This window comes from Leptosomus discolor, chromosome 2 (genome assembly GCF_034619465.1).
Source record: "Leptosomus discolor isolate bLepDis1 chromosome 2, bLepDis1.hap2, whole genome shotgun sequence".
In the NCBI taxonomy this organism is placed as follows: domain Eukaryota; kingdom Metazoa; phylum Chordata; class Aves; order Leptosomiformes; family Leptosomidae; genus Leptosomus; species Leptosomus discolor.
In genome coordinates this window covers 65,846,930-65,869,023 of record NC_141392.1, presented here as the reverse complement: position 1 = coordinate 65,869,023, position 22,094 = coordinate 65,846,930, and the positions used below count along the sequence as shown (strand labels likewise).

At 37.0% G+C, this 22,094-nt stretch overlaps 1 protein-coding gene across 7 annotated transcripts in view; it reads right to left on the bottom strand.

The window, feature by feature from the left end:
• The window catches only part of MED23 (mediator complex subunit 23), a 38,440-nt gene that overhangs the window by 5,164 nt on the left and 11,182 nt on the right, over window positions 1-22,094 (bottom strand). For 2 of the 7 annotated variants that reach the window (XM_086482418.1, XM_086482419.1), the window contains 14 exons: window positions 15,725-15,925; window positions 14,129-14,272; window positions 12,410-12,555; window positions 11,619-11,864; window positions 11,297-11,439; window positions 10,562-10,736; window positions 8,809-8,972; window positions 7,540-7,664; window positions 6,839-7,044; window positions 5,537-5,717; window positions 4,428-4,598; window positions 3,190-3,406; window positions 2,139-2,375; window positions 591-756 (listed from right to left, as the gene is read on the bottom strand). In XM_086482418.1, the coding sequence (XP_086338544.1) occupies window positions 591-756; window positions 2,139-2,375; window positions 3,190-3,406; window positions 4,428-4,598; window positions 5,537-5,717; window positions 6,839-7,044; window positions 7,540-7,664; window positions 8,809-8,972; window positions 10,562-10,736; window positions 11,297-11,439; window positions 11,619-11,864; window positions 12,410-12,555; window positions 14,129-14,272; window positions 15,725-15,925 (2,522 nt within the window). The remainder of the gene's footprint in view (window positions 1-590; window positions 757-2,138; window positions 2,376-3,189; window positions 3,407-4,427; window positions 4,599-5,536; window positions 5,718-6,838; window positions 7,045-7,539; window positions 7,665-8,808; window positions 8,973-10,561; window positions 10,737-11,296; window positions 11,440-11,618; window positions 11,865-12,409; window positions 12,556-14,128; window positions 14,273-15,724; window positions 15,926-22,094) is intronic. The other 5 variants (XM_086482421.1, XM_086482423.1, XM_086482420.1 and 2 more) reach the window with 4 other exon arrangements.

Sequence of the window (22,094 nt, the reverse complement as noted above, 5' to 3'; positions counted from 1 at the left end):
ACATCTGAATCACTGCAAGGACACCAGGCCCTTCCTTTCACTTCAGTTCTTTCCACAGCTGGTGTGCATGAAACAGAGCTATGGGTCAAACTTAATGCACCCTGACAAGAGGCTAGCCTTGGCACACCCCTCTGTTTCAAAGTACCTCTGATTTTACATTAGCATCAGTAGGATTCAGAGTCCTGCCAATGCTTCCCGCCCCTTTCTCTGCATTCAAAGATGCTGGGATATTAACTGATGAAATGTCCTCTCCCAGCACAACCGAAAGGAGGACAGACTTTTTCCAGCCTCTGTGCCGCAAGATCTTTGCCTGTGCAAGGTCTTCCCTCTGTCTTTTAATGGGATCATGCTGAATCAGCTGTTCCTGAAGCACACACAATCCTCTACAGCACAGAAATCCAACATGATTTTTCTGCTTGATCCCTACAGCCTTGTTTGTCCTCCAAAAATACTTTATATATAAAACTTAAAGCATTCATACTTAATTAAAAAATTATGAAACCCTAAGAAAATGAGTATCACAGACTACCTTAGAAATCTCTAATTTTGTATTATATATTGCAGAAAACAGCTTCAGAAATCCAACATACCTCTTCAGCACAACATTCAGTAGCGCATTGCCCACATCCTTCCCTGGAACAGCCAGAGCCATGAGCTCAACACAGGTAACATGGAGAGCATGGGCAGCTGGGTTAGGAAACTCATTGAATCTCCAGTCACAATTTGGAAACGGACCAGGTGATTTACCTGCCATAGGTGACAATGATTAAGGAAAAAAAAAAAGCTGCTCCAACACAGACTAGCCTAAGCAGCACATTGCTTCAAAATACGTCTACTACACACACTAAGTTGAATTGAACTGAAAGGTAAGTTGCTGAGAAGAAATAAAACAACCACATTTCATAAAAATAAGACATATGGACAAGAGAAAGAATATAAGGCACTGACACTCAATCACTGAGGGACCGCATGAATACATAGCTATAAATATACTACACACACAAGGTCATGCAGAGGTTAAATTTCCCTAAGAGGTGGAACAAAACAACACCAACCACCTCATTCACCATCTGCTTCCAAGACAAGAAAAAGAAAATAACAAGAATTTTCTACTCTGCATATACTGAAGCAAATTAATGGTTTCAGATTAAGATCTTCTAGCAGACTTCTGGGGTGACAGTTTATGCAAAATGAGCACCTGCTTAGTCTCTGAAAATACTCCACTTTCCCAATCAAGACTAACTCATTTGAGCTGCATACAGAAAAGATCTCCAGACACACTGTTAACATTTGCATAAAAGCAGGGGTTTATATAATTTTAGCTTTGTTTAGAGAGACAAAACAAACTTCTTTCAAGTTATAAGATCTAATAAACTTCTTTCAACTTCTTTCATAAAAGAACGGCAAGTTCAGGAAGAGGAGTGAAGGAAGACACGTTAACATCCCGAAAACTGGTTAACTCCCATAAAGCTGACCCAGAAAGAAGTTTATGTCCAGGAGATTCCAGCAGCGCTATTCTCTAGAACACAGCTGCATGGCTTCACCAGCTATTTCCACAGAAATTTACATCACCTATAGTCATAACTGTAAAAACCAATAAAAGGCAGCAACTAAGAAAATACAGGTTTGTGCTAAAAATACAGCTTCTAGTTTTTTCCTCCAGATTCTCAGCAGCTGCTAACAGCACATACACCGATCTTCAACTAGACACAGCCAGTTACATACCACCTTAAATGTTGCACTGCTTACAATATTTTATTCCTAGTAATATTGATAATGGCATTAAAAAAGAGTAATCTCATTTTCTGTTTTTTTTTAAATATGCTTTGTATCAAGCTGATTTTATGCGGCAATTAGAATGCAATTCAGAATGCATAAACATCAGTATTTGTATTTATAGGTGACGCAAACAGTGAAATACTTTGCTTTCACCACATCTTTCAAGATGTTTTCACTACGGCAGCCTAGTCCCTGTGTAGAATAACTAAAAAAGTACATTGAAGTAAACTAATATGAATTTAGACTGATAGATGCAGCTAAATAAATACTCCAAGCTTTATGTCATTGAACTTTATATTTTGATGAAATGCAGCTACAGGACATTAGCACAGCTTTCCTGATGCAAACTTTAAGGATATTGTCTACTAGTCTTCCAATGAGCTTGCAATAGTAAGTGTCATCAGGAATCCACGGATTTTCTTCTCGGGCATTCATTGCACATTTGAGGTAAGTGTCACTTAGACACCAGCCTAGTGGGCGATTATCTTTGAGAGAGCCAATTATGGCATGAACAAGTTTTCTCTTGAGGTTTGTGCGCTCTCTGAGATGCCCCTCATAATAGTGAAGAGTGTTGTACAGGTAAGTCACTGGACGGTCTGCCAAGAAGAAAAGGAAAACAACAAGAAATAAGTTCTAGAATCACTATTATGTTTATGGTGGCAAACATAAAATTAAAATCAAGAGGTCTACAAAACTAAGTCGTATGTACTTAAAAACAGTGCACATGGAATTGATTCACGTTCTTTATTTCACTACACTGCACAACACTGATTATCCTTTATCTTGTTCACATACTTTAACGTGTACGCAGAAGGGCAGAAGTCAACCAAAGAAAGTCAGTATTACTGACAGTTCATCTCTTAATGATAATACTAATATATTTGTAAGTAAACCACCTAAATCATCTCTTCACGTAAAAGGTATTAAACGGGAAGAATCCAGGTACAAAGTCACAGCAAATACAGAATATTGTAAAATGTCTGGGCATAACGTAGCAATAACATCTATACAAAAACTGGTTATAAAAGTGTGAAAAAAACCCACGTTAAATTATTTGAATCTTAAACAAGGATAGACGGAGGAACTGCTTTTTTAGCTGCTTCAGTCTTGGTAACAGAAAGTTTGTTAGGACACAGGTGCAAGTACTTACTGCTAGAAGGAAGTGAAAGGGAAAGGTGTGAAGGAAGCAGGAATTAGCAAGATCTACCTGAATACAAGCAAGTTCACTGTTAGTAGGCTGAAATTCACTAAACAGGGATTGTACTTCTTTGTGGAAATGCACACAGGGCTTACAGAATAGGAAAGGATTAAACACTGCTGTGCTAGTAGATGGAAATTATGAATGAAGGGGATGAAGGAGAATAGAATGATCACAACAGGAATAAACCCCTGTATTCACAGATAACTTACCATGGAATTTGTATAAACCTCCCAGATGATCCAATAAAGTTTCTAGTGATTTGGACACTGGAAGCAATTCCAGAAATCTATGGATTACAATGTCGAACACTGGCAGAAAGCGCAGGCATACATTTCCAAAATAAATTGGTAGGTACTGGGGCTGGATCTGAACCGGGGGATTGACTTGCTCTGCCAAGCCTTCAAAATACAGCTTTTCAGGATATTTCTGGAGGGAAAGAAATCCAACAAAATGAAAAATTCTTTCCTTAAAAGCAGTGCATTAAACATTCAGCATCTAGATTGCTTTAAAAGGACACCTCACAACCCTCATTATCACACATGAATGCAGTGAGATAATTTCATCATAAAGTTTACCAAAGAAAACTCCACTCCGAGTGAAATTATGCAGTAGATACCAAGTAGATCAGAAAAAAAACAAACAAAACAAAGTTTCAACACTGCTCAAAGTGGGCTTAAGACAGCATTAAGCATCCCAAGGTAAAGCTGAAAGCAAACAGTGCTTACGTGTCCCTTGTCAGGTATTCTAAGCAAAGACCTAGGGGAAACCAGCACCACTGAACGTTTCCGCATCACACACTGAATCAGAACACTAGAAATAATATGCACGTAATAGCTCACCGTGTGAAGAAAGAACTGGAGTATACTCAAATTCCAGATGAGTACAGCTGAAGGCTGAGCTTACAGTGTTTTACCTGCAACTGAAATTTCTATATGCCAGATTGGGTCTAGTAACTGTGCAGCCATGTCAGAGCACTTCCCAGGCTTGTATAATTTGCTTCCCCGCTACCCATATCAGGATATCATGCTCTTGCCACACAGGAAGCGGAAGAAGCTTTAATAATTAGGAGAAAATCTAGGTTTAACTATTGTTATAGTCATAAAACACTGGAAGGAAATACCTTCTCCCTGATGCACAACTGTTCTAAATGAATTTCAGCAAAACCAAGATTTCAAAATGATTGGATTTAGATGAGCAAGAATGAATCTCCAACCAACTTTTCAGCTGCTTCTATCTTTGAGTACCACTGCACTACAACTTTAACATTATTACATAAATATAGTGAACGTTTTGGGTATTTTTAATACTAGCCTAAATAAAATACTACTTACTAAGTAACTCAAAAAATTGGTAGAGCTGTCCCATCATTTACAGGACAAAAGACTCTTTGGTTGATCTCATCTCCACAGAAAGTATTGCAATAAAAGAATGTTATTAGCTTTGATACCTTATGATAACTCATATGCTTTGTATGCCAGTCATTCTGCAGCCAGTGCTCCGGAGAATTCTCCTTCACAAAATCACTCACTCTGTTTCTGAAATCATTAGGCTTCAGTAACAGTAACTGAATTATGAAGTAACAGACTTGAGCTTCATTTCCTTCATGACTACGCATAGCCTTAAACAAAAAGGATCAGAAAATATGGAATTACAGTTCATGCTGCTGTCTGCTTTATAAGCCCTAAACATTGGCTAGCAAATTTGGCCACATATAAATTCACACTAAACATAGAGTCTCTCAAATGTATTTTCCAAGTGAAGACACAGAACAGAGGCAGGTTCAATCACCTCCTGTGAAAAGTACCCACCACAGTTTTTATTCTATAAGCAGAAAGTCTTACAAACTCCCCAGTGACAGCACATTCTCCAAGAATTCTAGCTTGCTTTCTGCTGTCAGTTCTCTTCTTAAAAATAATCAATTAATGATAATGAACTGAAGATTGCTTCAGACTTCTGGCTGCTCTGATATGTTTGGACTTCAGTTTGAAAACCAAACTAAAATTCAAACAACAACTTTAGATTAAGATGAGATTTTAAAATGTAAGGATAATTACTGAAGGAAAATTTAACTCTCTCCAAGTAAGGCCTGCTTTATTTTGTAGGATAACCTGGAAAGACATGAGAATGACATTTCTCCCCTTTTCTGATGAAACAGGCAGAATTCTAAGCAATGATAGCATACTCTAACGGGTACAAGATTTTCCATTTGCTTCTGAATGACAGCACGCCATATTCCTTCTACCTTTTCAGGCTACAGAATTAATTGCATAGCTCTTAGGTCTGAGACCCAAAGCACCAATAACAATATTTAATAATACCAATTCAATGGTTGCCATTAAATAACCAAGACAAGCTTCCCCTTAAGATTCAGAGAACTGTACGACTGAGTTTTATGCTGCCTACAGAAGTAATCTATTATTTTAATTGATTATTGGGTTAGCAACCAGTCATTATTTAAAACCAATGCATTTTTTAAAAGATTGCTCCTACAAAAGTGACTCAGAAAGCAGACTCTGCATGAAGAACTGGTATCTTATCTTCTAAGGCAATACTTACCAAACACAGTATCAACCTATCCAGCGTTACAATGTTGTATTTCCACACCATGTCATTGAGAATCTCAATACATTTATTCAGCTGTTGGCCTCCTGCCGAGGTAGAGAACTCATACACCAAGAAATCTGCAAAAGTCCTGACATGTGCCACCAGAGCTCTGGCCCCAATTCTTTCTAACACTCTAGCAGGGAAGAAGAAAAACAATCAAGAAACAAACAACAAACCCAAAAGAACTCTTGTTACAAGAATGCTCACACAGGTTAAAAAAGCAACAAGTAATCGTCATGTTCTTAATACATTTTTAACTCGTCTATTTTATAAGAGTTAGAGGGTTTTAATACAATTGTCTTCAAAAAGAAAAAAAGACAGAAGACGTCATTTACTAAGTGAACTGAAAAAAGCCCCAACCCAAAGTAAAAAAAAACCTTAAGAGCAATGGAATTCCAAAGCCTGGATATTAAGCAGAAAAAATGCTTCATGTTCACCAATTCTTATGTATTCTGCCCAGAACTCATGCTTTAATTACGCATTTTTAGTTTTACACCACTTAGAACAATCTTCTGCAACTGAGCTTTAATTTTCCTGCAGTACGTGTTTCAACATAACCATAGCATTAGAACAGTGGTATTTCCTCACTGCACAGAAGAGTAACATCACTATCATAAATATTAACTGCTTCAGTCCTAACAAGGACTGAAAAGAAAATATTTTTCACATCTGGAGCTGATGCTGTTACTAATGAGAACAGGTAAAAAAACTGTAGGACTACTGCTCCTATAATAATTTTCATCTTAATCCAACATTTGGGTTTCTTTTAAAAAATTGGTCTTTATTCATATATGAAAGCTAAGTAAATAAATGCTTTATATTTTCTATTTACTATTTCAGATTGCCTGAAATGATTCCTTGGCGATATGGTTTAGAGTACTTGGTAGAGTAGGGTTGATGGTTGGACTTGATGATCTCAAAGGTCTTTTCCAACCTGAATGATTCTATGATTCTATTCTGTGAAACACTGCCATTACAAGTAAACTGCTTAATTCAAACACCTCACATCCTTGTCTCTTACCAGAAGAATACACATTGCACACCACTGTGTGGTGTAACCAGCCTTAAACATTGCCCAATTATTACAATATGCTTGCTAATACCTAGTGTAACTCCTTTTTTCCATGCTGTGAATTAATAAAGTACAAATCAAGCTGTTAATGCACAAAGCCTATGTCCTCGAAACAGAGAATGTGGCTTTGAAATAGCTTAAGTATTTAAGTAACTTTGAAATAGCACATCTTTTAAGCTCACCTGTAGCCAATCTGATTAATGTGATCAGTCTCTAACAACATCTTCCATAGGAGACAAAGGAAAAGTGGGGGCGAACCTTGCACAGCAAAGTGTGTGATTATATCATTCTCAGTGGTCATAGACTTCCACTTTCGGTATTCTTCTTCCACATTCTTCTTCAAGTTAAAACGGCTTTCCTGAGGTACATTATTCTGCTTGAAGAACACCTGAAATAAAGCAGGCTTTGCTGTGACTGAGAGCCTGGAATAAAACATATGAACAGACAAACTTTTGCCTGACTTAGCTACCTTATGAGTTCCTACTTCCTTGTACACTACTACCCTACTAGGAAGGGATGTTGCCTCACCATGACATTGCAGTGACTGTTTTAGTCACTAGCAAAGTTACATGGCACATTGCCACAAGAAAACAAGGCTTCTTCAATTTTTTTTAAATTTTACTTTTTAATTTTTAAGAGATCCTATTTACCTTCCACCGGAAGCACCAGTCGGCCAAACTTAGCCCTAGAACACTCCAGGAGAAGCTAATGCATTTCTGAAGAAAAAACAATGTTACAGTCATGCTGCATTCTTTAGGGACTTGAGATTAATGCAGTCTGAACAGGACAAGAATTGCATCAAGTAGCAAAAGGCAAATCATCTTGTGAGGAGAGTAAATTCTCTGTATTTCAAACTATAAAATCATCAGTTTGAAACCATTACCTGCAGAGGAGCTGGAAAACAGCTTAGTGTATGTGATGCCCAGTTATGTGGAGTAAAACTCATGATAGTCTGCAATATATCCTTGCACCAAGTTCCCTGAATTGAATCAGAGCCTGTGAAAAAGTCTAGAAAACGGATTGATGATATTAGAATTTCACACAAAAATCCATTTCTTATTGGTATTCCTTTTGTAGTCATATGCATCAAGGCTTTGCTAGTTCAACAGCGTTTCCTTTTTGGCCAACTTTTCCCATCCCCTTTGTCTGAATCTTATTTACTCTACAGAACAAGCTGGGTATTATCTTTTTTACGCTATTAACAATAACAAAATTAATTTTAGATTATGAGCTAGAAATAAAGCAATCATTATTTTAAGATTTTATCTTTAATTTCCTGCAATGACATTAAGACAAGCTTTTGCTGATTAACTGATTAGACTTTAAAAAAAATCCTGAGGAAGATAATGATGATGAAATTGCCAGATTCCATTTTATATTGCTTCAAAAAGGATGCTCAGCAGTACCTTTCCCAATCAAGCTGTAGAAATAAAACACAAGCCTCATCCCTGCCATCCCAGTGTTGATTTAACATTAAGGGTTGAGCAAAGGTTAAAAAATAAAAAACCTAACAGAAAGAAGCCCTTTCCCTTTCAAATCGCCTCCACCAGTCTTTGTGAAATCAGTTGTTCTCACCCTCCAGCAAGTCTCCAGACTACAGCCATAAAAAAGGAGATAGAAAAAACACCTCTCAAAGCTAACACAAACCTGACCCGTGTCATCGCACAGTGTTAAAACACCAAAATAAACAATAAAAGCTTTCCTCTCCCCCCTCCCCAAGAAAACAAACCCAAAACACGCACTGCTTTTTCTTAAAGGTAAGCTGCAGAGGGAGTGGCTTCACATGAGCAGCATACTTGCTGTGAACGGCCCATGTTTTCTTTAAATGGCATGTATCAGTAATCAATCCAAACATTTAAACCGAAAATCATGAAACTGAAAATAAGTCAGTAAAAAACCCCAACTAGTCACACAGTATCTCTGTATAAAAATACACTTTTAAACAATGTCTGATTTCACTACTGCTTCAATAATAACATTTCGCCTAAAAACAACTAGTTGGAAATTAAAATTACACTTTTTTCAAAACCAGAAGCATACGGAGTATGTCTTATGACTGGGTGATTTCCAGGATATTCTATTGAGCAGTATTTTAGAGAAACGCCTTGACTACAGCTTTCACGTCAATGTTACCTCACAGTACTGCTATTACCTGTCACATGTGTTGCCCTTGCTAGAGTTAAGATCAAAGCCCTGTTGAGTTCTTCTGATTCTGCTGAAAGAACTGTTTTGGGATCGCTGAGGAATCGCGTAAACTGTGGTTGGACTTCCGAGCTGCCCAAAGCTGTGATTAGCCTCAGAGCAGTACTCTCAACACTGTAAGAGGGAAACAATCCAGTTAGCAGAAAATGCTTATACTGCTGCTTCTAATACCCAAAAAATACCTATTTTTCCTCCGTTTTCTGCTTCAAATATACAAAAACATTTGTTTTGAAAGTTTGCTTTTTCCATCGTTTCATAAACTTAGCAACTATCTAAGCACTTTATTTTCAAATAATGCTCTCAAAAGTTGATTTAGTGAAAATCCCAGCCACAGAGTCCCCGAAAAAGAACCTGAAGTGTCTAGAATTTAGAGCCCCCCCTTTTGTCATCTTTTGAACATCTCTGTCTAAACAAGGATACATATGAATAAATATATGCAAAAACAGATTAAAAAGGCATGAATAATGCATGGGAAGTTTCAAAGCTAACTGGCACCTTGAAGCAGACAACACTAAATTGTCCTTGGGAAAGAAATAAGGAAGTACTGCTTTTGAAAAAGCACTTTATTTTCCCATGCTTTTCACATCAGGTAGTTCAAAGTAATTTAAAGACTTTTATAACATTGTGTCTTTGAAATGCCAAAGCCATAGGTTTTGTTCACTCCAACCCAGTTGCACGCAGTGCTTATCAAAAGTGACTGATTAACATTCGTATTTTACAGACTAAGATGACAAAACAAGGTTTAGATGAATAAAAAGAGCAAGACCTTGAATTTAAGATGAAACTTGTCTTACTTGTTCTCTCTTTGTTCTTGGTAAAGGATAAGCAACTGAGCAATTTGAATTTGGACTAAGAAATTACTGTGTAATTAGACTTCCTTAATATGAATTAATAATAATGAGGTTGCTCTGTCTCACTCGCCCCCACAAGAAATCTTCTAAGAGTGAATGGACACTCTTTGAACCTCATACCCTCCAATTTTTTTTAATAGCAAGTTAAAACTCAAAGCTTTTCCCTAGAATTTTCTGTATTATCAACTCTAGAGCTTCTTCAACCAGCTTCTCCATCTCTCTTGTATCCAAGTGAGCCATTGTTTTACATGTGGTTTACACTGATACAATACACACAGCATACAGTGGAAGTGACACTTCTTTCTCCACTCAGGTTCACATACAGCCACCATAGCTTTGTGCAAACCCCTTTACAGCTGCAGGATGAATCAGATTACTTCTCTGACCTGACTGAAAATTAACTTCACGAAAGAATTAAGCGGAACCAAGTTAACTCTTGTAATGGAATTAAACACCCTCTACAGGAGTACGCAAGCGCTGTCCCCCTGGCAGACAAGCCAGTCACTGTGACCACAGGGAGCAGACACTGCCCTTTATCTCCAGCGCAAGCAGCTCAACAGTTGTCCGACGCTTCCTGACGTGATGGTGCTGGTGTGCACTCCTGTGTTCCGACCCGTGACACTGCTGTCACGTCCGTGCCAGAGGCTGCCTCCTGCAACTCTGCAGAGCACTACTACTGTCATCTAACTGTTTCTCAAACATGGCCTGCCGAGACACCACAAAACAATTTAGCCACAGAACTAAGACTGGGAAGTACTTGTGTCCCATTTAAAACCCAGTTCTCACACAGCTTTCAGCATATGATGAAGGAGGAATCTGAGATTATGGTTAAACAGGGTAGGCATCACTCACCACAGGTGAAGCTGGTTCTGATTCGTCTGTGGCACAGCAGCCAAGGAATGAAGATGGCTGAGCAGCTGGACTCTGTAATGAGGCTGGATGTGATGCATCCGATAGCTAAACATTTCTAGCAGAGTGTGCAAAATTCCCCATGCGTGAGATTTGAACACTGTTGGCAGGAGCTGACCTTACGAAAAAGAGTTTGTAAAGTAAGTTTTCCGAGTGATTACACTTTAAAATAGCACTGCAGAATACACTATGCATAGATGGCTGTATTTAGCTACAAGTCAGATATTTGATTTGAAAACTGTGTGACCCCCAAATGCCATGTGTACAAGGGCTGTCTGACGACGCTGTAAATGTGTGGAGCTCAATAATCTTTTGAATGAACTTATACAGCAGACATGCAAATTATTTTAACGAGTGCAATTAAATATCATTTGCCTCTAACTAAGTAACTTTACTTATGATTTTCCATTAGGCATATTTTTGCACAATGCAGCATAACTAGGAAGGTCCTGACCGTACAAGTGATGGCATAAAGGGACAGCAGCACACTCATCTGAAATTTACTGCAGCACTAAGATAATTATTGCAATTTATTTTACATTAAAATAATTTATACATGTATTCAACATGCTGCATCATTAGATTTCCATTTTTACTATGGTCTCTAGTTGCCATTAAAAGAAAATATCACTGAACAAAAGGAAGACGGGAGGAAAAAAATAAAAGGTTTTTTCTTACTGATAAAGCCTTTGATGCCCAACGACTCTATTTCCATATAAACCAACAGGCGACTATAGGTTTCCACAAGAGCAGGAGCCAAGGCCACACTAGATTTTGCATGAGCCAACTTAATTACCCTTGTAGCTATGCTATGAATCAGGCTGAGGAAAGACAGAAATTATTTTTCAATCAAAAACAAGGACTTGAAAGTTTAGAAATTTATGAAGTAAATAAACAAACAGATCTATATGTGACATATCCAGACACATAAAAACCTGCCTGATGATAATCAGTTACAAATTTACAAGTTAAAAAAACAAAAGCTAGCTGCATACTGTACCTCATTTTGGCATGAACTGTGAGTGAGTCCAAGAGGTTCATTGGCAACGGGGTAATAGATCCTGATGCCATGCAATTAGTCCCTGGAAGCGGTATCCTCATGTTGCCATTTCCATAAATAGTCTCTACTAGTACACCCATTGGCAAAGTGAAACACTCTGAATTGGTTGAATAAGCATTGCACAACAAGGCAATCTTGTAGTCATTCATCTGTAAGTTTTTATTTCTCAAACTCTGTTGCAAAAACCTGTGTGCCAAAGAGATTAAACATTAAGCAGAAAGAAACAAGCAGAAGAATACACATGCATTCCAGGATTACAGCCACAATAACCCCAGTCAAAAATCCATTGTAAAGTAGTAGACAACACAAAATATTTATTAATTGCACCACATCAGAACGACTACACCTTATGCCACAATTTTCCCATATCAGAGAAACACCTCAGGACAAAAATACAATTTAAAATTCACCCTTCCTAACAACACTTAATCAAATGTACCACTTACCCACCCTTTCCAAACCACAGTGTGATAAAACAAAATAGTCAGTTTGCTTTCAGATTCTCCATCAGTAAAAAAGATTTATTAATCTTAGATGTAACATATTATTTCTGTTAGCTGTAGGATAACAGCATGTTTTGACTTTGAGCTCTTCCTTAGTCCTGCTTCATTCCTTTGATAACCCTTATACAGCATCCCATCACACAACACATTCTGAATATAGACTTGGAGCTTCCCATTCCATTACGTCTAGAGACAAATCGAAACAAAACAAAAACCCCCAAAACTCACTCATGGTGACGTTTAAGAGAATGAGGAATGGGAATCTGTAACTTGGAGTTGTCACTATGGGCCTTCCGATTCAGATGAATCCAAATACAGGTCATTGCAAACGCATGGGTTGACTGGGGTTTGTTAATATCAGGTACAGGAATACACTACAGAAAGAACATATGAATGGGACATATTGCATGTATTAATGTACAGAAAACCAACTCAGATAGATAGCATTCACAAGGTCAAGTTTTTCTGACTTGAAACACCGTAAGTAATGTTTTTAAAGACCAGATTCTACCCTCATCTGTGTATGCAATTTTAAATCAAGAGCTCTAGAAGAGACCTGGGCCTCAGTAATTATTCTGAAAAAAAAACCCAAAACCAGAACAAACAAATAATCTGAGACCTCAGCAAATGGAGGTTGATGCTTAGAGTATACAAATTCATGACATATATAGTTCCAAAGCATATACTTCCACTCTCACCCTCACACTTCTACATTATTGAGAAATCAGTTATGGTATGTGCTTCCATAGTAGGTACTTAGTGGTTCACCAGCATTTTCTAAAAAATCTAACTTGCCTAGCATCACCGTTATACTTAAAGATTAATACACTTCCTATGAAAAGGAACAGATGCACCCCAAAATTGAAAAAGTTTTGGCTACAGACTCAGGTACATGACTGCCATTGGAAAAGGCACTCTGGCTCTCTCCTTTTGCCCACACTCACACTTCTTTCCCTTTGGCACAGTTACTACTGCACAAGCACCACTGATAACACAAGGGAGACAGCAGCAACGCATAATCAGGGGGACAGCAAGACAGATCTTCTTAAGAGCTACAGCCAAAGATAGCATTTAAACTGCTTCTGAAATTGAATCCTCACAAATGCCCTAGTCCCACAAACACTTTATACAAGTGTCACTCAGAGCCCATCACTACAGCTAAATAGTCCTGTCGCTCTTCCCATTCTTTTGTGCTGACAAAAGCAACTGCGGGCTCATGAAACAAATTGTACTGAAGAATTTCTGCAGGTTAAAACTAACTTAAGAGGAGGAAAAATTGCTAGATATCAGTTTGGTACACCACACATTTGTGTTAACGTTATCTACTGACCCAAAATAGAAGGCACTACGATAAGAGCAAGCAATCAGGACTCCATGCTGACAATGTTCCCATGATGGAAATTTAAGAACTTCCCCTAACTGCCCCCTTCCTCAGGAACCTCCATTCTAGACAAACGTACTAGCTAGGTTTTGATTGAACCTCCATTCTAGACAAACATGGCTAGGATTTGATTTGCTACCATAGAATGAATTTAAATTTAGTTTGTATTAGTGGTTACTTAAAAGTGTCTCATTCAGTTCTTTGCACCTGACAGTGTCTTTCAGTGTATTATTCTGCTAGATCCATATATAACAATACAATTCCACATTATTCCTTAATAGTATCCTCGGTGCTTCAACAAATTCCTCAAAACCTTAGTCAAACGAAAGTCAAGGAAGAGAGGAGTTAACAGAAGTCTTTTTCGCCCCTAAAAACACTGGACAAACATGGTTACTGGAAAAACATAGCTAGGAAATCCTGATAATTTTCATTTAATTATGAAATACCTCTCTCCAATTATGCAGCACGCTGCTGTAACAGTGACTCAAGAATGATAGCAATAATGACATATGAAGGTCTCAAGTTGAATTAAAAATAAAACTTTTAATTTTAGAGAGAAGACTTACTTCTTTCTCGGGATACAGAAGGTCAAAAAGCTTCATAACTGGGAGGAAGTCAGCCAGTGCATTCTTCTGGATGCTGCCAGAGATGAACTGGAGTAGCACCCACATCAGATGGTCTCTTCCTTTAATGAGACCACGGCCTGCCAACTGTCAAAAACACTCAGTAACTGCATGCAGAAGAAAAATCACTGCAAAGATTACTATGAAAGGGCAGACTAAAACTAAAACAGTTCCAGCAGAGATTACTGGGAACTTTATAGCAGGACTTAGGCAGATATGTACATCATGCTTTCAGAGAAAGACGGCAAACAGGTACACTAATTGTAACACAGAAACAGACTCCGGGAGGGCCACACCAATTAACGGCAAGGTTTAAAATGTATTTAGCTCTTCACAATCACCATTTTGAAAAATTAGCAGCACTTAAATATTGGACTTCAATTGTCACCTTGCCGCCCTGTAGCCAAGCAGGCCACAGGTTTTATATTAACTCTATCTATAAAGAAAGTTTCTGAACCAGAACAACTTGGGCTTGCTTCATCTGGACCCATCTGGACTTATTGTTATTTAACTTTTTTATCTGTAACAGCAATTCTCTAATAACCAGTACTCTACTTTTAACCTCTACTCTCATCTAGCTTGCTTTAGTTTTAGATTAATTTGTGCAACTGTGTTGTACAGTGCCTATTGTTTCAATAGTTCATTAACAACAATTAAAGGAACGCAACCCTGGTAAAAGTAATTTCAGGGATACCGAAGAAGAGCAGAGAACTAGAATCCATCACAAACAAAACATAATATACATAGTAAATTTTGATGTAACATGGAACCGTGGACAAATAAAGATGGAGCAATGTGTAGTGCATGTTAGTAACTGTACCTAAATAGCCACAAGCTAATCCTACAGTGAGGAGAAGGAACACCTCCCTCCTTCCAAGGATGACACCATACCTTCTCTCAGCGAAGAGCTCAGGATGTTGCTGACTTACTGTAACCCCTCTTCTCCTTTCCTACGAAGGACCAGCACCACCCCCCTTAGAGTTCAGAGAGGCATTGACCACCAGAGAAAAGGGTAAATACTAGGAGTGTATCAGTTTTAATGGAATTATTATTAGAAAGTAATAACAACTCCGGACTGCAACAGCCAATATCACTGTAATTGGACAAATGATCTTTGATTAGAATGCTTTGATTAGACAAACAAACTGGAAGTTCTTGTGTCCATTTACATGCCATGTTTCTTTAGCTCACAAACTGAACAGGGTGTTTGCTCTGTTTGAAGCTTCATTGTAAACTGGATGCAACAGCACAGTACTCGGATCTTCTGACTCAGGCCAGTTTACCTCCTTATTCTAGTTACTAGCATATTTTGAATCCAAATATAATGCAACATCCTGTAACTGAATACACTAGAAACAGACCTAGCTCAAAGCAATGTAACTTGAGAATTTGGCTTACTTCTACAGAGCAAAATGATCACAAATTTACTTCTTACACATAAGGTACTTCTTGCACAGGTGAGTGACTATTTTTAAAAAATTTGTTTTGGTTTGGTTTTCAAATCTCTCTTATCATGTGGGAGCGATACAAGCAATTTACCTTTTGATGGAGTGACAGGACCATATGAGGAAAACTTGCAAACTGAAAGAGCACAAAGAAAATGAGCTGGCTGGAAAGATGCTGCCACAGAAGCTGACTGGTCCCACCATCATCAAACTTCTCTTCAGTCTCAGACCGTTCCATGGCATACACCACAAGATCCACCAGCTGGTCCTCCAGCACAGGGCAGCGCTGCTTGTGCTGTAAGGCAGAGATCAAATACAGTATTCCAAAAGCCTTGCCATTAACTTCAGAACTTGTACAGTTGCAGTTACAGTACAGTATTTTGACAGGAGGCTGGGAAGCATGAAATGAAGTCTGAACTCAAGTTAAGGATAAGCCAGTGTATTAAAGCTGCACTATGTTACAGGTCACAATGGTTTTTACATTTTATCACACATTACATAATTCCCTACTCAGTTCCAAAACACAGATCATCAATGCACAAACAACATCTGGGGATTTGTTTGTGGGTTTTTTTTAATAAATTCACGGAGAAAGTTATTTCTCTGATTTTGCATTCATGGAAAACAAAGTCCATTCTTTTAACATCCTGGTGGGGTTTTTTTAGTTTGGTTTGAGCTTTTTTCCTTCCTTCTTTTCTCTTTTAAGTCCATTTCAAAAGTAATGATCACCACAAAAAAAAAAAAAAAAGATATATCAATTATACCACCAAACCCAGAGGAAACGTCCCAATACACAATATAGGCATTTAATGACTATTCTCTTTTCCACTCTAATTTTGGGCTCACCTGCACCCTACAGCTAGCAGCAGAACTAACATCTAGTTAATATCCCTATAATTAGGTGCTGTCCTACTGACACAGCACCACCTGTGACAAGACAAGATCAAATAGAGTTGAAAATTATTCTGATGAAAGTGGTATATTCTACATACTGCGAACAGGACACTACCTTTCATAGTGATGAGCTCGTTCGATCTTACATTTAGACTCCCACAATCTCCACAGCGAGCTATGCAAACATATAAATCATCTAAAATACACACCTTCCTCAATGACTTTTAATAATGATCAAGTAAGGAATGCATTACATATTCAGATACATATGTTAGTACAGATGCATCATGAAAAGCAGGCCCACTACCAGTGATTTGCAACTTGGACTATAAATTTTCAATTTAAGACAGTCAAGTGTAATGTCACATATCACAAGTTCTTTAGTGCAACAACCTGTTACTACCCTGCATTCGTTCACTCGTACAAAGTACTATCACTAAGGACAAAAAGCTGTGTAGAGTTTAAGTTATTTCAGACAGTGCTGGCACTTCAGAAATTATCTGACCTTTGTTTCATTACAATGTCTATGCAGGAATGGTCACCTTTTTTTGGGGTTTTGTTGTTGTTCTTTTTTAATACACCTGATGCCTGTAACATAATGCAGCCTTAAAGAAAACATTATTACTTTGATGATACAAAAGAAAAGGAACTGAGCTGCTCAAACACTAATCATGAAAATGCAGTATCCCTTTCTAGAGGCAAAAAGGCGTATGTAAAAAGATCGCCCAAACACTCATAAAACGTTTTAGGGATGCCTTAGATGAGTTCTTTGACTTATTAGCCAGGCAGCCTAAAAAAACCCTTTTAATTAATAAAGAAAGAAATAACAAAAGGAAAGAGAGATGCTAAAAGGAGATGCTTGCTCTACCTTCATCGATGGTAGTCTTTTGCCATGAAAAAAAAAAGATACTTTCTTCAATTACAAATAAAAGGCAAGAACAGGAAAAGCTGACGAAATACAGAGAACAGCATCCCCTGTTGCATGCTCTTCGCCAGCTCAAAACTGCAGAAAGCTACAATTCCAGCTGTGCTTTCTTGAAGCATGCTTAACATAAACCTCTAACTAAAACAGAAAGCATCGATTACAGTTTCACCTTCTCTTCCAGTACGTAATGCCATTATCGCAGATCAACAACGTTACAGGTTTACAGAGAGCAGTATTAACACCACCAGTCGAGAATATTTCGGGGTTTTTGTGGTTCGGTTTTCCCCCTCCCAAAGCAACTAATTATGAAGCAGAGCAGGGTGCAACAGACAACACTACAGACTAGTTTATAATCCAGCATGCAAAACTACTACGTACAGGGCTTGAAATTTAATAGTTTGCTAAGCACTGGGTTAATGTCCAAAAGCCTAATCATGTTAGGCTATATTAATTTAGAATAAAGTTATTCAAAGAATACAACAAGAAATATTACTGTTAAAAAGAAAGCCAGAATTTCCAGTAGGGATTTTGACTATTCTGAATAATTCTAAGATTGGGAAAAGTTCAGAAGCCATGAAATTAAAAAAATAAATCCACTCTTCTAGTCTGAAAACCATGCTTTTGTTGCTTTAAGAACAATTTTCAACAAGAAATATAGCAGTACTTCACATTCTATCCTCATTAATTTAATTTTCTGGCTTTTTTTTCTGTATTTTCAGTGAATATACATTTTTGCACAAATTTTGTATCTATAGCTTTGGAGCACTCAAATAAAATACTGTACTGCATAAGAATTTGCAGGATTGGGGCCTTGGTTTATTGATTGCTCATAACTGAAAGAGCATCTTGGTACACAGTGAGACAAGTAAGTAGGAATTCATGTTTTGGCATGGCTTAAACGAAAGAAAAACAAACAACATTAAAACCCCAAACACTGTTTTGGATTATTATATATGGAAAAATACAGCATTCAAAACCACTATGCTTTCTTCCTAAAGAGAACAATATTCAAATTTTTGTAATTTGGTTATATAAATACATATTCTCCATTTTGCTCTGAAAATAAAATTTAAAGATCTGAAAAATACATAATCTCACTGAAAACATTATTAAACTATAAAGAAATTCAGGAGGGGAAAAAGTGCTACCATGACAACTTGATACTAACATTTCTTGAGACCAGCCCTCTGATGGACTAGTGGTACTTTTTTAAGTGGATCACAGCTTCAGTTGGGTTTGGTTTGGTTTGGTTTTGGCTGGGTTTTTTCGGGGGGGCAGCGGTAGCATTAAAAGTGTTCCCTAAAAGAACAGTATTTTAAGAAGCCAGTAAGGCTAGCTGCAAGATATTAATAGTTTTTTAACATTTTAAGCAAACAATATTTAGCTTAAAAACATGTAATAATTATCTACGCTTCATAAATGAATTCAGAAGACCAAACTGCAGAGCCTAAGATCCCTGCAACAGTAAATGGCGTCTGCAAAAGTCCAATTCAAAATCCAGCAGTTAAATGCCTGAAGTAGTTAACACAAGACAGAACTACAGTCTCTCTCTCACTTCTATTTTCCAAAACTGTATGCTACCAAGACACAAAAACCTTAAAGCTTGTTGTTTATATTATGCCTGGTTCTACTTCTACCAAACTCAGTGGGCATTGTCAAGTTTTCCTCATTAGAAAATGGAGTTCAACAAGGAAGTGGCACTCAAGTGTTCTCAACGCGCATTCTTACAATCAGAAATATACAAAAAATAATCACACCCCTTAATGTAAGCGCTTTGCCATGTTAATACTAGTAATATTGAATAGTAAGTTCCCAGCATCAACCTACAGTATTTTAAAAACAAAAGGGAAAGGAAAGTCAAGTTTAATGTTGCATTATGACCTTCCTTTCACTTAATGATTCCGCTCATACAATGCATGGACAGACATGAAATAAGCAACATCTTCCCCAAGCAAACTATCCTGGTTTATAGCTAGAAGAGAATACAACTACACATTCACCTGAACAGAGTACGGCACAGATAATTTCCTACTCAAAGCTGCAGGTCACCACTGCTGGTTTAAAAGGTGACCAGCCAAACACACTGTTTAAAGAGCAAAATCATTAATATAGTAGCTGTTAATTAAAAGTTTGTATAGCATTACAGAAATCAGACAACTGAAAATTACCTCTTTTTTCAAATAATCCCCAGCTCCAAGAAATCAAAATTTAACAAAGCTTTTCACTGCTTAGAGGACCACGATACAATCCCGACTGCAATTACGCAAGCAAAAATGGCATTTATTCTTCATGCAAGTCTGTACATACAGAGAAGGTAAATATATAAACCAAAACATTCCAAGTGACTTCATGTCCTTAAGACATTACTAAAGCTCAATTTTAAGAACCTTAATCTGGCATCAGTGTATTAAGACACTCTGAACTGTTAATAATTTTATAAAAAACAGATTGTTAAATATCTCAACACATTATTTAAAAGATAATTAAGTACTGGGAGTATCACCCCAGCTAACAGCAGAATATAAATTGACATAGAATCACAGAATCATTTAGGTTGGAAAAGATCCTTAGGATTACATAGAGTCCAACCATAAACCATGAACCATGATAACATACATGATAAAATACAATTTAAATCTCTACTTCCTACAGACAATTTCAAACAGATATACAAGAGAAAGTACTGTCCCACACAGCAGTACAAGTAGCAAAAAGAACACTTGGAAGTCCGTATTATCACATCTGGACCTAAAGCCATATACTTGATAAAGGTATTAGAAAACCTCATCCCACAACAAAATCCCACAGCAAAACTTAAAGAGTCCTGAAAGGAACATATGAATCTATAAACACACCAAATTGTACCTTCATTTTTCTCTCTGCAAGGTTCACGGAACAGCTGGATTTGTACTTTTTTTTTTTCTTTTTAACACAACCCAGAGATGGCTTAAGTGATCAGTTTTCTAACATAGATCTGCTTTGTTAAGATTGAACCGGAAAATTTCATTGTTGGTCTTCAAGAATATTTGAGAACTAGGATAAATTTGGCTGAACCATACCTAGTTTGTGATGCCAAAAGATTCAAATGAAGGCTCCAATCCTGCAACTGGATCTGTGTAAATAGTTGACAGGGCATACAAGCAGCTTCACATAAATAATTAATGATCATAAACAAATAATGATCATTGCTTTGAGGTTTTGAGGTGTTTCTCTATTTATTTTGAAATAAACTTGGCACTATTTGCATTTCTAAGTGTCTTCTATCATACTGACAATTCATTTCTGCAGGTTAGTTCAGTTCTAATAATAAAATACAAAATTATCAGCCATTTTACTGGAAGCATCGATATAGTTACACAAATTCTGAAAAGCATGCTATTATTTTTTGTCAGGTGGCTACATTAACAAATTCAACTATAACATGAAGTTAACTTGTACCTAAAAGTGAGTAAAATTTTAATGTTTTCCAGTTCTAAACAGAATATATTAACGATTAAATGGAACATTATTTCCTGTTCTATACCACTACACCACCCTACTCCATATTTATATTTTTAACTCACAAATTTTCAACAGCCCAAACATCTTTATGCTGGTGTAACTGTAGTAGCACAGCTATAGTTCATGTTCTGTCAGCATTTCCTTTATAAGCTACATTCTTCAAGTTTGCTCCTTGGCTATAAAAATTCACGTCATGTTGAAACTTTGTGTAAGAATTCCTATACTAGTAAACGAACTTTAAGAAGTATAGTTCAACATACTGCATTACTTGATTTAAATTTTCTTCCATTACTTTTAGATGACAGCAAAGTAGAAGTTAAAAACCAGCATTTTTGACCTGAAGGCACAGACCATCCATAGTCAGAAGAGTAAAATGGGTTCAATATGGTTTTTTTTCTAGATCTTGTATTATTTACCAGCTACAAGATGCATAGAGGAATAGTTTAATTTAATAACCGAATGTAGACACAGAAATAGACACGCAATACAAATACTACTCATTTCAACACTAAACCTAGCAGCTCGTTTCCAAGGTTTAACATTCCAGCTGCTTTAAGTCTCAAATACAAAAGATTGTCATATACAACACAGAGTACTGTTTGCCAAGATGTAGGAATCTGCGCATCCAAAAACATTGTCCCAGTCCAGAAAGAGCACTGGTGTTATTTCACTTACAATGGGAAATATACACAAGGTTTCAGGATCATGTAAATTTTATAGTCAAGTTACAAATCTGAAAAAAGTTTCTTAAATGGAAACACTGACACAACCTTCACTATAGTATTGCAAACAGCAACGCTATTTTATAAATCTTAAACAATGCTTTTTAAAATAGGTGTGGAATCGATTATTGTAACAAGGGATCAACTGTAAATATAATACCCATAATTTGAAATTTCAAGCAGAAGTCCGCTTGGGTGATTTGCTCAGGGGTTTATTTATTTATTTATTTAAACAAGTAGTCAAATTTTAGGGAACTACTTTTCATGTGGTATTCTGCACTACCTTTCTTTCACCTAGCTTGGAGAATATTATAATTGCCTGTTGGGAAGTTTGTTACAGAGGCTTCCTAATGATAAGAAATTCCACTAGTAAAGCTTTTGCCTTTTTTTTTTTTTTAAAAAAAAAAAGATGTATTTACAGC